This window comes from Coregonus clupeaformis, chromosome 25 (genome assembly GCF_020615455.1).
Source record: "Coregonus clupeaformis isolate EN_2021a chromosome 25, ASM2061545v1, whole genome shotgun sequence".
NCBI classification, from domain to species: domain Eukaryota; kingdom Metazoa; phylum Chordata; class Actinopteri; order Salmoniformes; family Salmonidae; genus Coregonus; species Coregonus clupeaformis.
Genome location: NC_059216.1, coordinates 36,520,642 through 36,533,514, shown reverse-complemented (window position 1 = coordinate 36,533,514; position 12,873 = coordinate 36,520,642). Strand labels below are relative to the sequence as shown.

The following is a 12,873-nucleotide window of genomic DNA, read 5'->3' as shown; positions in this document are numbered from 1 at the left end:
TATAAAGCCCTTTTTACCTCAACAGTCGTTGCAAAGTGCTTTACAGATAACCGGCCTAAACCCTAAAGCTGAAACACAGTGGCTAGGAAAAACTCACTAGAAAGAAGGGACCTAGGAAGAAACCTAGAGAGGAACCTGGCGGTAACTGGTATGTATGTAAGTGACTACTCTACTCTAATACTAGTACAATTTACACTGCAGGCCTACTATCAGTACCACATCACAATACTACAGAAGGCTTTTACACTCCACTAAGATACAATCACCAGTCAAATCAGATGCATGTTGTTTCCATATTATGCATGAGAATTTTTTTTGGTCTATTATTGCTTGGAATATTATGGAACACCTGCTGACTATCACAAATCATATAATTACTATGCACATAAAATATATAAACAAACGTGGGACGTGACTCTTCAGTGGTTTTTACTGTGTGTGCCTCCAAGTGGCGCCTGGCGCTACACTTGCCAGCGTTCGCGCCGGCGCGTAGGGCCGTTTGTGATGCGCGCGCAGCCTAATCTTTCTTGCTTGCCTGCGCTTTGCTGTCCTCTGCTGTTCGGTCGTTGATGATGCTGAGGAGAGAGCGCGCGCTCGTACATTTTTATGAGACACCACGGTCCAACGCAATTCTGAGTCGTAGGCTATGGAACTGGAAACGCACTGGAAATGTAACGATGGATAGATAATCTCAATCGTTTGGCATTGCTCGGACAGCAATAACGAACGACAGCAGACAGACAGCGTGTGAAATTTGTCAAAGGTGAGACTGAGCGCAGTGATGATTCACGAAGGAAATATCCTGACTACTTATCCTCATCATCTAATAATGATGATGGTGCTATGAACGCAACCTGCGTGATTTTCCTACTGGTAAGGCTAATAGATGCATCATTCTAATTTAAATAGCCTATAGAATGCAGAAGGCACATCTAAATTAGGCCACTACACATTTATAAGGGCAGATATTTAGGAGAAATTATCACATAGCATCTCAATATGAATATTCCTTTAAGATACATCGCACGCATATATTCATATTGCAGAAACAATGTAAATTGGGAGTTAAAACCGCAAATGGCCACGTCGGTCGTGCGGTTCCTTCAAGACCTGAGACGCATAAAGTCTTGTAAAGCTAAACGGTTCGTCACAGAGAGCGTTTGAGCAGCTCAACAGAGACGGAAGTGGGTGATGTTTAGACATTCGAGCCCTAAAGCGGCCACTGCAGTGGCCTAGTCCTCCTTTTGCCTCATGTAAAAGGATGTTGTCATTATTAACTACATACCCGACAAGGTGCGGTGAATACTGCACCTTTAATAATCGCCCTTTAAACATTTAAATCACATTCAGACATCCAGGATATTTTTGCATAGCTTGAAGAATCACTGCGTTATTCGATGACATCATTTACATGTAGCTACTAGTTATTAAATTAGTATTTGTACGGGGATGCTCCTATAGAGGGTGATAGGCTTGAGTTCAGTAATTCCCAAAAGGAACCCGTGAAATGACATAATGCTTGGCAATAGGCCTACTATCATCTCTGTATTTGCATTTTGTTTAGGTTTACCTTATATTAAAAACGCCTATAGGCCTAATAATGCAGATGAAATAGCTTCATCATCACCACTGCTATTTTAGGTTTCTGTTTTAACCTTATGATGCCTTGGTAGCCCATTCTTATTTACAGTAAACTGTAGCTTAAGCCAACATATCTGGAAATTGAATTGTATGTGATGAATGTGCACCTGCAGGCCTGTCACCAGGGAACTCAGAAGTTATTAATTATTCACCATATAGTACCTAAAGTTCATTAGGCTTATTTACTTTTAATGTCTTGCGTATTATTAACCAAATCTTGCGTATTATGTTACTGCTGTCCACGAGAGACCAATCAAGCTCTGATATCCTCATAAGTTATATTCAGTTTCACAATGGGCAATCTAAGATGGACATTTGCCTCTATCAATAGAATGTATTTGTTTTGGTTAACCAGTTCCTCATTTCGGGCAATAGTTGCCTACATATGAATAGCTCAGGCAAGCTTACAGTAGGCCTACTTCATAGTGGAATATTACAGAGGGACAATTGTACAATTTCTTCTGACTTGCTTCTGTTAGTTTCCCTCCTGAGCTCAGCTTGTGTTTTCTACCATTCTACATCCTGTTTACTACATATCATAATCATGTAATAACCCTTTATTACACATTATATGGACAACATTATAGTATTATCACAACAGTGAGTGATCACTATGCAAAGGAGGGCCTCAATCTTAGAATAAATAGTAGGGAAACTATCAGAGCTATATATATATATATATATACACACACACACACTACCAGTCAAAAGTTTGGACACACCTACTCATTCAAGGGTTTTTCTTTATTTTTACTATTTTCTACATTGTAGAATAATACTGAAGACATCAAAACTATGAAATAACACATATGGAATCATGTAGTAACCAAAAAAGTGTTAAACAAATCAAAATATATTTTCAAATAGCCACCCTTTGCCTTGATGACAGTTTTGCACACTCTTGGCATTCTCTCAACAGCTTCATGAGGTAGTCACCTGGAATGCATTTCAATTAACAGGTGTGCCTTGTTAAAAGTTAATTTGTGGAATTTATTTCCGTCTTAATGCGTTTGAGCCAATCAGTTGTGTTGTGACAAGGTAGGTGGGGGTATACAGAAGATATCCCTATTTGGTAAAAGACCAAGTCCATATTATGGCAAGAACAGCTCAAATAAGCAAAGAGAAACGACAGTTACTTTAAGACATGTTGGTCAGTCAATCCGGAAAATTTCCAGAACTTTGAAAGTTTCTTCAAGTGCAGTCACAAAAACCATCAAGCGCTATGATGAAACTGGCTCTCATGAGGACCGCCATGAAGGGAAGACCCAGAGTTACCTCTGCTGCAGAGGATAAGTTCATTAGAGTTACCAGCCTCAGAAATTGCAGCCCAAATAAATGCTGCACAGAGTTCAAGTAACAGACACATCTCAACATCAACTGTTCAGAGAAGACTATGTGAATCAGGCCTTCATGGTCGAATTGCTGCAAAGAAACCACTACTAAAAGACACCAATAAGAAGAAGAGGCTTGCTTGGGCCAAGAAACACGAGCAATGGACATTAGACCGGTGGAGATTTGTCCTTTGTTCTGGTCTCCAAATTTGAGATTTTTGGCTCCAACCGCCGTAGCTTTGTGAGACGCAGAGTGGGTGAATGGATGCTCTTTGCATGTGTATTTCCCACCGTAAAGCATGGAGGAGGAGGTGTTATGGTGTGGGTGTGCTTTGCTGGTGACACTGTCTGTGATTTATTTAGTATTCAAGGCACACTTAACCAGCATGGCTACCACAGCATTCTGCAGTGATATGCCATCCCATCTGGTTTGGGCTTAGTGGGACTATAATTTGTTTTTCAACAGGACAATGACCCAACACACCTCCAGGCTGTGTAAGGACTATTTTACCAAGAAGGAGAGTGATGGAGTGCTGCATTAGATGACCTGGCCTCCACAATCCCCCGACCGCAATCCAATTGAGATAGTTTGGGATGAGTCGGACCGCAGAGTGAAGAAAAAGCAGCTAACAAGTGCTCAGCATATGTGGGAACTCCTTCAAGACTGTTGGAAAAGCATTCCAGGTGAAGCCGGTTGAGAGAATGCCAAGAGTGTGCAAAGCTGTCATCAAGGCAAATGGTGGCTATTTGAAGAATCTCAAATATATTTGTTTAAAACTTTTTGGGTTACCACATGATTCCATATGTGTTATTTCATAGTTTTGATGTCTTCACTATTATTCTACAATGTAGAAAATAGTAAAAATAAAGAAAAACCCTTGAATGAGTAGGTGTTCTAAAACTTTTGACCGGTAGTGAATGTATGTATACTGAACAAAAATATAAACTCAACATGCAACAATTTCAACTCAATTACTGAGTTTACATTTCATATAAGGAAATCAGTATATTGAAATAAATAAATTAGGCCCTAATCTATTGATTTCACATGACTGGGCAGGGGCGCAGCCATGGGTGGGCCTGGGAGGGCATAGGCCCATCCACTGGGGAGCCAGGCCCAGCCGATCAGAATGAGTTTTTCCCCTCAAAAGGGCTTTATTACAGACAGAAATACTCCTCAGTTTCATCAGCTGTACGTGTGGCTGGTCTCAGACGATCCCACAGGTGAAGAAGCCAGATGTGGAGGTCCTGGGCTGGCGTGGTTACATGTGGACTGTGGTTGTGAGGCTAGTTGGACGTACTGCCAAATTCTCTAAAATGACATTGGAGGTGGCTTATGGTAGAGAAATGAACATTAAATTCTCTGGCAGTTGCTCTGATGGACATTCCTGCAGTCAACATGCCAATTGCACGCTCCCTCAAAACTTGAGACATCTGTGGCATTGTGTTGTGTGACAAAACTGCATATTTTAGAGTGGCTTTTTATTGTCCCCAGCACAAGGTGCACCTGTATAAAGATCAGCTTCTTGATATGCCACACCTGTCAGGTGGATGGATTATCTTGGCAAAGTTGAAATGCTCATTAACAGGGATGTAAACAGATTTGTGCACAACATTTGAGAGAAATACAATTTTTGGGTGTATGAAAAATGTTGGGAATCTTTTATTTCAGCTCATGAAACATGTTGAGCTGATTGACCAGGGTAACATGCCCCTGTTTCACCAGGGCATGAAACATGTTGCGTTTATATTTTTGTTTAGGATATGTCTTAATATATGGCCCTGCAAACCCTGGCTCTCCAGCCACACGAATGAGGAGGGGGGAATAAAAAGGCCATGTCAACAGAGTTCCTGAGGGTTCAACCTTGGCTGGCTTCACTGATTACGTCCCAAATGGTTCTCTATTCCCTATAATGCACTATTTTTGACGAGGGCCTATGGGGCTCTGGTCGAAAGTAGTGCACTATAAAGGGAATAAGGGACCATTGGGGACACAAGCCACTGACTGCTCACACTCAACTGGTCAGCTAATGCTGATCCCTGGCTTGTCCGTCACCCCATGGCCACAGTAGGCAGCCATGTGATTGGATAGTGATACTGTACTGTATAGACCTGGGTTCAAATATTATTCCAAATCATTTCAAATACTTTATCTGGGCTTGATTGAGCTTGCCTGGCTTAATGGAACCAATAGAAAAGTTCCATCAGTGCAAGCCCCATCCACCTGGCACTCCAGGCAAGCTAGAGCAAACGCTAAAAGTATTTGAAAGATGTCAAATAGTAACATTATATATATATATATATTTCACCTTTATTTAACCAGGTAAGCCAGTTGAGAACAAGTTGTCATTTACAACTGCGACCTGGCCAAGATAAAGCAAAGCGATAAAAACAACAACACAGAGTTACATATGGGGTAAAAAAACATAAAGTCAAAAAATACAAGAGAAATTATATATACAGTGTGTGCAAATGTAGCAAGTTATGGAGGTAAGGCAATAAATAGGCTATAGTGCAAAAGAATTACAATTAGTATTAACACTGGAATGCTAGATGTGCAAGAGATTATGTGCAAATAGAGATACTGGGGTGCTAATTTGGGTGGGCTAATTTCAGATGGGCTGTGTACAGGTGCAGTGATCGGTAAGGTGCTCTGACAACTGATGCTTAAAGTTAGTGAGGGAGATAAGAGTCTCCAGCTTCAGAAATGTTTGCAATTCGTTCCAGTCATTGGCAGCAGAGAACTGGAAGGAATGGCGGCCAAAGGAGGTGTTGGCTTTGGGGATGACCAGTGAGATATACCTGCTGGAGCGCAGACTACGGGTGGGTGCTGCTATGGTGACCAATGAGCTAAGATAAGGCAGGGATTTGCCTAGCAGTGATTTATAGATGCCCTGGAGCCAGTGGGTTTGACAACGAACATGTAGTGAGGACCAGCCAACGAGCGTACAGGTCACAGTGGTGGGTAGTGTATGGGGCTTTGGAGACAAAACGGATGGCACTGTGATAGACTACATCCAATTTGCTGAGTAGAGTGTTGGAGGCTATTTTGTAAATGACATCGCCGAAGTCAAGGATCGGTAGGATAGTCAGTTTTATGAACCCAGGTCTGGTGCCATCCAAGCCTATCATGCCATTCCCCGGGTTTTTGAACCAGTCATTGAATAGCTATAATGTGTTTTGTGTCCATCATCATTAAGTGTCTCCTCTGTCTGCATCCCTGGCTGGCCGTCGGTGTCATTAGTTCACCGGATGCAGTCTTAGCTGAGTGGCGATCTCATGGAGAATTATCATTTGTAGTGTACATACACGGTGTGTTTCCTAAATGGCACCCTGCCCTGGTCAAAAGTAGTGCACTGTAAAGGGAATATGGTACCATTTGGGACACATTCAGAGAGACAGAGCAGGAGCACTCAAGTGTTCACTTGTGCCAGACAGTGAAATTGCACACATCTCTTTAGAGGAAGAAAAAAACACTGTTTTGTAGCGTTCATCAAGTCCTTGAAGGGAGGGCATTAATGACTAATTTAAAAGTCAAGCCCATTTTGTCTGGAATGACTGCTTATTTTAACTACTACAGAGCATACCAGAGACACATAATATTGTATTCTCTTCACAGGGCAGCAGCAGCTAATGCTTCACTTTGTTTAAAATTCAGCCAGCGACAGGTAAATACCTCTTTCATCTGACAAAAGCATCTGTTTTCTTGAGCTTTATGCATAGACAATGTGTGTTTAAATGTATGGTATGTGTTGTACATTATTGAACATTCCATATATGATGTATACATACTTAGAGGGATCAATGTATAGAGTAAACAGAATCAGTTTGATTTACATACTGCATGTAACTTTAAAGATGCGCTATGCAGAAATTCGAATAGTTTGCTTAATTTCTGTTAATGTGACGAAACAAGCAAGTATAGTGTAGAGAATCATTGTACCATCTAAACCGCTGTGAAATATATTTTCAACTGAAAAAATTGTACTTTCAGCTGTTTGAAGCTGGTGTACAAAACCGAAAGTAAAAGACGCAAAAATGAAACTTAAGAACACATAGCATAGAAATAGCGCACATAGAACAGATCTACTGCTTCTTAGACTTGCTTTCAATGAGAATGACACATCTAGAACACCCATTTCTATGTGAATTTGGTCGCGTCTCCCAAAAAGTTACATATTGCAGCTTTAATGTAAAAAATGTATAAGATGTTTTATTTTCACATGACTATAATGGACCTTGATAATGTATAAAATGATTACAATGATATACAATCATTACTGGTAATGCATGTTTGCGGTTTTCTTTTCCTCAAAATGTGGAATAGGTCTGATGTATACAATGTTATACAAACTCTTGATAATGTATGCAATAATTATGTAATTACTTAGTGAGTAGGTAGTAATGCTTGCTTTATTCTTTCCCCAGAATGATTGAGGAGGGCAGTGAAGGCCGATAATACAGCTTGATAATGTAAATTGTATACAATGATTATGTCATTACATAATGAGAAGGGAACGCGTGCTTATTGCCTGTCCTGTTATTCCCCTCAGAATGATAGAGGAGGGCAGTAAACGAGGCAAAGCCATGGTGGAGAAGAGACAACTCTTCATGGAGATGAGTGAGTAGAGAGAGAAGCCTCCAGAGCCAAACCATTACAGTCACACTCTGCTGTGTCTTAGCAAAGCCATACAGCACACACACTCCCTTCCCCATGCAGTGGGTTTTGTGTGTGGTTGAGTTAGAGTTGTTGATTCATCTTTTTTATTTTTATCAGGGGCACAAAACTTTGACGTCATCAGGCTGTCAACCTATAGGACGGCCTGCAAGCTAAGATTTGTGCAGAAGAGATGCAACCGTAAGTACTGCCTGCCTGGCTCGTTTTGTTTCCTCTACTGAAAATGACACTGTGTTACATGTGTTGGTTTCAAATATGGTACACTTGAATGTAATGAATTGATGTTGAAGAAATCGATTCTATTCTAAACCTCTTTCCTCCTCTCCTCTCCTGCTATCCCCCTATCCCAGTTCACTTGGTGGATGTGTGGAACATGATTGAGGCGTTCCGTGACAGCGGTCTGAACACGCTGGACCACAACGCAGAAATCAACGTGTCTAGACTGGAGACTATCCTGTCCTCTATATATTACCAGCTCAATAAGCGTCTGCCCACCACACACCAGATCAACGTAGAGCAGTCCATCGGCCTGCTGCTCAACTTCATGGTGGCCACATACGACAGGTGCAGTAGATGAGACACAGGATATACAGTACATTTGATATAGGATATTAGATATATACATTTGCTTTGAACTGCTTTCTGAAAAGTGCTATACAGTGACATAGGATGTACATATAGTCCATGGATATGTCTATGGTGCAACACCTTATTTACAGAACAATTTAGAATTTAGTGTTAGCGCACAGTTGGACAACACACTCTACCAGGAGACACACTCCACACTGCATCCCCCAGGTGGAAGCAGCAACCGGCTCAAGGGCTGTGCTCTGCCAGGAAGCCTTGATAAGCACATCAGGTGCTTCCAATTAAGGTGATCGTCAGTCAGGGTCCCAGCTTGCAAGCCGTGAGGCTACTGGTTTGTTTGGTGGCCATGAGGCCTTTCGTTTTGGTTTTAAATCTTTACTTTGGGCATGCCTGTTTGTAGTTTTCCTTTCTGTATATATTTATTTTCGTCATCATCTGAACAAATAGCAATCCGCTTGGGCTCGTCGACCCAAAGTAGTCAAGACAGAGCTGACCATGGTAAGGTCGCTGTCTCCTGGGTACATGCATTCAACACAGTGTCGCATATGCTTACTGTTCACATAAATGCACACAATCATTCAGGTTACAGCGAGGACAGTGTTAAAAGTAGGCTGTCTAATCGGTTCCGTAAACAATATGCAATTAAATTCTGCCTCTGGGGTAACATCTATAAAACTGTAGAACTTTAGTTGAATGTGCCTTTGTGTGCACCCCCCAACCCCCCAATAACTAGGTTATATATAAGGGGTACCAGTACCGAATCGATGTGCAGGGGTACGTGGTAATTGAGGTAGATATGTACATATAACTAGGAATAAAGTGACGAATAGTACAAAGTAGCAGTAGCGTATGTGTTGAGTGTAAATAGTTAGTGCAAAAAGGGTCAATGCAGATAGTCAGGGTAGCTATTTGGTTAACTATTTAACTAACTATTTAGTAGTCTTATTACTTGGGGGTAGAAGCTGTTCAGGGTCTTGTTGGTTCCAGACTTGGTGCATCGGTACTGCTTGCCGTGCGGTAGCAGAGAGAACAGTCTATGACTTGGATGGCTGGAGTCTTTGACAATTTTTAGGGCCTTCCTCTGACACCGCCTGGTATAGACGTCCTGGATGGCAGGGAGCTCAGCCCAGTGATGTACTGGGCCGTATGCACTACCCTCTGTAGCACCTAATGGTTGGATGCCAAGCAGTTGCCATACCAAGTGGTGATACAGCCACTCATGATGCTCTCAATTGTGCAGTTGTATAACTTTTTGAGGATCATGCTAAATCTTTTCAGCCTCCTGAAGGAGAGGAGGCATGGTCGTGCCCTCTTCACGACTATGTTGGTGATTGGACCATGATAGATCCTTCGTGATGTGGACAACAAGAAACTTGAAACTCTCGACCCGCTCCACTACTGCCCTGTCGATGTGAATGGGGGTGTACTCGGCCCTCAATTTCCTGTAGTCCACGATCAGCTCCTTTGTCTTGCTGACATTGAGGGAGGGGTTGTTGTCCTGACACGACACTGCCAGGTCACTGACCTCTCCCTATAGGCTGTCTCATCATCGTCGGTGATCAGGCCTTCCACTGTTGTCGTCGGCAAACTTAATGATGGTGTTGGAGTCGTGCGCGGCCACGCAGTCATGGGTGAACAGGGAGTACAGGATGGGTCTAAGCACGCACCCTGGGGGCCCCCATGTTGAGTGTCAGTGTGGTGATGTGTTGTTGCCTACCCTCACCACCTGGGGGCATCCCGTCAGGAAGTCCAGGATCCAGTTGCAGAGGGAGGTGTTCAGTCCAAGGGTCCTTAGCTTAGTGACTGGAGGGAAATATGGTGTTGAACGCTGAGCTGTGGTCAATGAACAGCATTCTCACTTAGGTGTTCCTTCTGTCCAAGTAGGAAAGGGCAGTGTGGAATGCAATAGAGATTGCGTCATCTGTGGATCTGTTGGGGCGGTATGCGAATTAGAGTGGGTCCAGGGTGTCTGGGATGATGGTGTTGAGCCATGACCAGCCTCTCAAAGCAATTCATGGCTACAGATGTGAGTGCTATGGGGCGATAGTCATTAAGACAGCTTATGTTGGCACTCTTGGGCACAGGGACTATGGTGGTCTGCTTGAAACATGTAGGTATTACAGACTGGGTCAGGGAGAGGTTGAACATGTCAGTGAAGACACTTGCCTGCTGGTCAGCGCATGCTCCACCATAATCCGTCTGGCACTGTGGCCTTGTGAATGTTAACCTGTTTAAGGCTCTAGCCTTTAGCTCAGTGGGGATGTTTCCTGTAATCCATGGATCTGGTTGGGATATGTACATACGGTCACTGTGGGGACGAAGTCATCAATGCACTTATTAATGAAGCCGGTGACTGATGTGGTAAACTCCTCAATGCCATCGGATGAGTCTCTGAACATATTCAAGTCTGTGCTAGTGAAACAGTCCTGTAGCTTAGCTTCAGCTTCACCAGACCACCGTATTGAACAGGTACTTCCTGTTTGAGTTGTCCTTATAAGCCGGAATCAGGAGGATAGAGTTATGTTCAAATTTGCCAAGTGGAGGGCGAAGGAGAGCTTTGTATGCGTCTGTGTGTGGAGTAAAGGTGATCTAGAATTGTTTCGCCTCTAGAGATCGCGCACCAGCTGTTGTTAACAAAGGGACACACACCACCACCCTCGAACTTACACAACGCTGCTATTCTGTCCTGCTGATGCATTGAAAAACCAACTAGAATATTATCCATGTCCTTGTTCAACCAAGTTTCTGATGAACATAGGATATTACAGTTCTTCAGGTCCCGTTGATAGGATAGTCTCGAACGGAGCTTGTCCAGTTTGTTCCCCAGTGATTGTACAGTGGAAGTCGCTTAGGTTGGAGTCATTAAAACTTGTTTTTCAACCACGCCACAAATTTCTTGTTAACAAACTATAGTTTTGGCAAGCCGGTTAGGACATCTACTTTGTGCATGACACAAGTAATTTTTCCAACAATTGTTTACAGACAGATTATTTCACTTATAATTAACTGTATCACAATTCCAGTGGGTCAGAAGTTTACTTACACTAAGTTGACTGTGCCTTTAAACAGCTTGGAAATCTTCAAAAAATGATGTCATGGCTTTAGAAGCTTCTGATAGGCTAATTGACATCATTTGAGTCAATTGGAGGTGTACCTGTGGATGTATTTCAAGGCCTACCTTCAAACGTAGTGCCTCTTTGCTTGACATCATGGGATAATCAAAGGAAATCAGCCAAGACCTCAGAAAAAAAATTGTAGACCTCCACAAGTGTGGTTCATCTTTTTGAGCAATTTCTAAATGCCTGAAGGTACCACGTTCATCTGTACAAACAATAGTATGCAAGTAGAAACACCATGGGACCACGCAGCCGTCGTACCGCTCAGGAAGGCGATGCATTCTGTCTCCTAGAGATGAACGTACTTTGGTGCGAAAAGTGCAAATCAATCCCAGAACAACAGCAAAGGACCTTGTGAAGATGCTGGAGGAAACAGGTACAAAAGTATCTATATCCACAATAAAACGAGTCCTATATCGACATAACCTGAAAGGCCGCTCAGCAAGGAAGAAGCCACCGATCCAAAACTGCCATAAAAAAGCCAGTGTCACAGTTCCCTCAGACAGAACCCAGAAGCAGACCAGGACAAGGAGAGTTGAACGAAGGTGAGGGTTTATTACAGACTCAAAAGGTGCAGAATAATCCAGGGAACAGAGCGGGCGGCGTGGATGAGTTGTTGAGGGTGCAGTTGTTGGTCCAATGATGGCTCGGCAGCCGCCCGACCATCAGGCAGAGGTAGGGGTGAAGGTTCCCGGACGAGTGACTGTAGATGGAACAAAAACGGAGGTAAGTAAACAATAGACCAACAAGGTACAAAACAACAAAACTAACGCTAGAAGCTCTAGGACTGATACACTGATAAACCTACTGTTCATGGCTAACGATCCGGCAGGAACTGGATGTTCGGCCAGAGCCTAAGAAGGGTGATGATCAGGACCAGGTGTGCAGATTGCTGATGGGATGCAGGTGCGGAAAACAAGAGAGCTCCCCGGAGCGTTCCCGAACCCTCGGAAACTGGAGATCACGAACAGGAAAAACTAGTCACCAGACAGGACCCGACTCAGACTGCCGGGATCGTTACAGTACCCCCTCCGGCGAACGCCACCGGGCGGACTTCCCGGAGCGCCAGGATGGAGGCGGTAGAAATCACTGATGAGGTCAGCATCTAGGACCTGTCGCCGCGGAATCCAACTCCTCTCTTCAGGGCCATACCCTCCCAGTCCACGAGATACTGGAAACCCCGGCCCCGCCGTCTGGAATCCATGATGCGACGCACCGTGTAGGCAGGACCACCTCCGATCATCCGAGGAGGAGGAGGAGGAGGCGGAGGAGACAACAGAGGACTGAGGAAGACAGGCTTGAGGCAGGAGACATGAAAGGTGGGATGGACTCTGAGCGTCCTCGGTAGTTTGAGTCGAACTGCCACTGGATTGATCACCTTCTCCACCACAAACGGACCAATGAACCCGGTAACAACTTCCCTAGACTCAGTCCGTAGGAAGATCCCGTGTGGCCAACCAGACCCTATCTCCGATGGTGTAGGTGGGAAGCGGGGATCGGCGGCGATTCGCCTGGAGCT

The 12,873-nt window shown here is 43.6% G+C and overlaps 1 protein-coding gene across 10 annotated transcripts in view; it reads left to right on the top strand.

Annotated features, from left to right (window-relative positions):
• Window positions 1-585: 585 nt before the first annotated feature.
• LOC121539554 (dystrobrevin beta) overlaps window positions 586-12,873 on the top strand; it is a 64,578-nt gene continuing 52,290 nt past the window's right edge. For 8 of the 10 annotated variants that reach the window (XM_045207603.1, XM_045207608.1, XM_045207607.1 and 5 more), the window contains exons 1-5: window positions 586-763; window positions 6,592-6,640; window positions 7,526-7,593; window positions 7,750-7,830; window positions 8,001-8,214. In XM_045207603.1, coding sequence (XP_045063538.1) covers window positions 7,527-7,593; window positions 7,750-7,830; window positions 8,001-8,214 — 362 coding nt within the window. In that variant the 5' untranslated portion in view covers window positions 586-763; window positions 6,592-6,640; window position 7,526. The other 2 variants (XM_045207601.1, XM_045207602.1) reach the window with 2 other exon arrangements.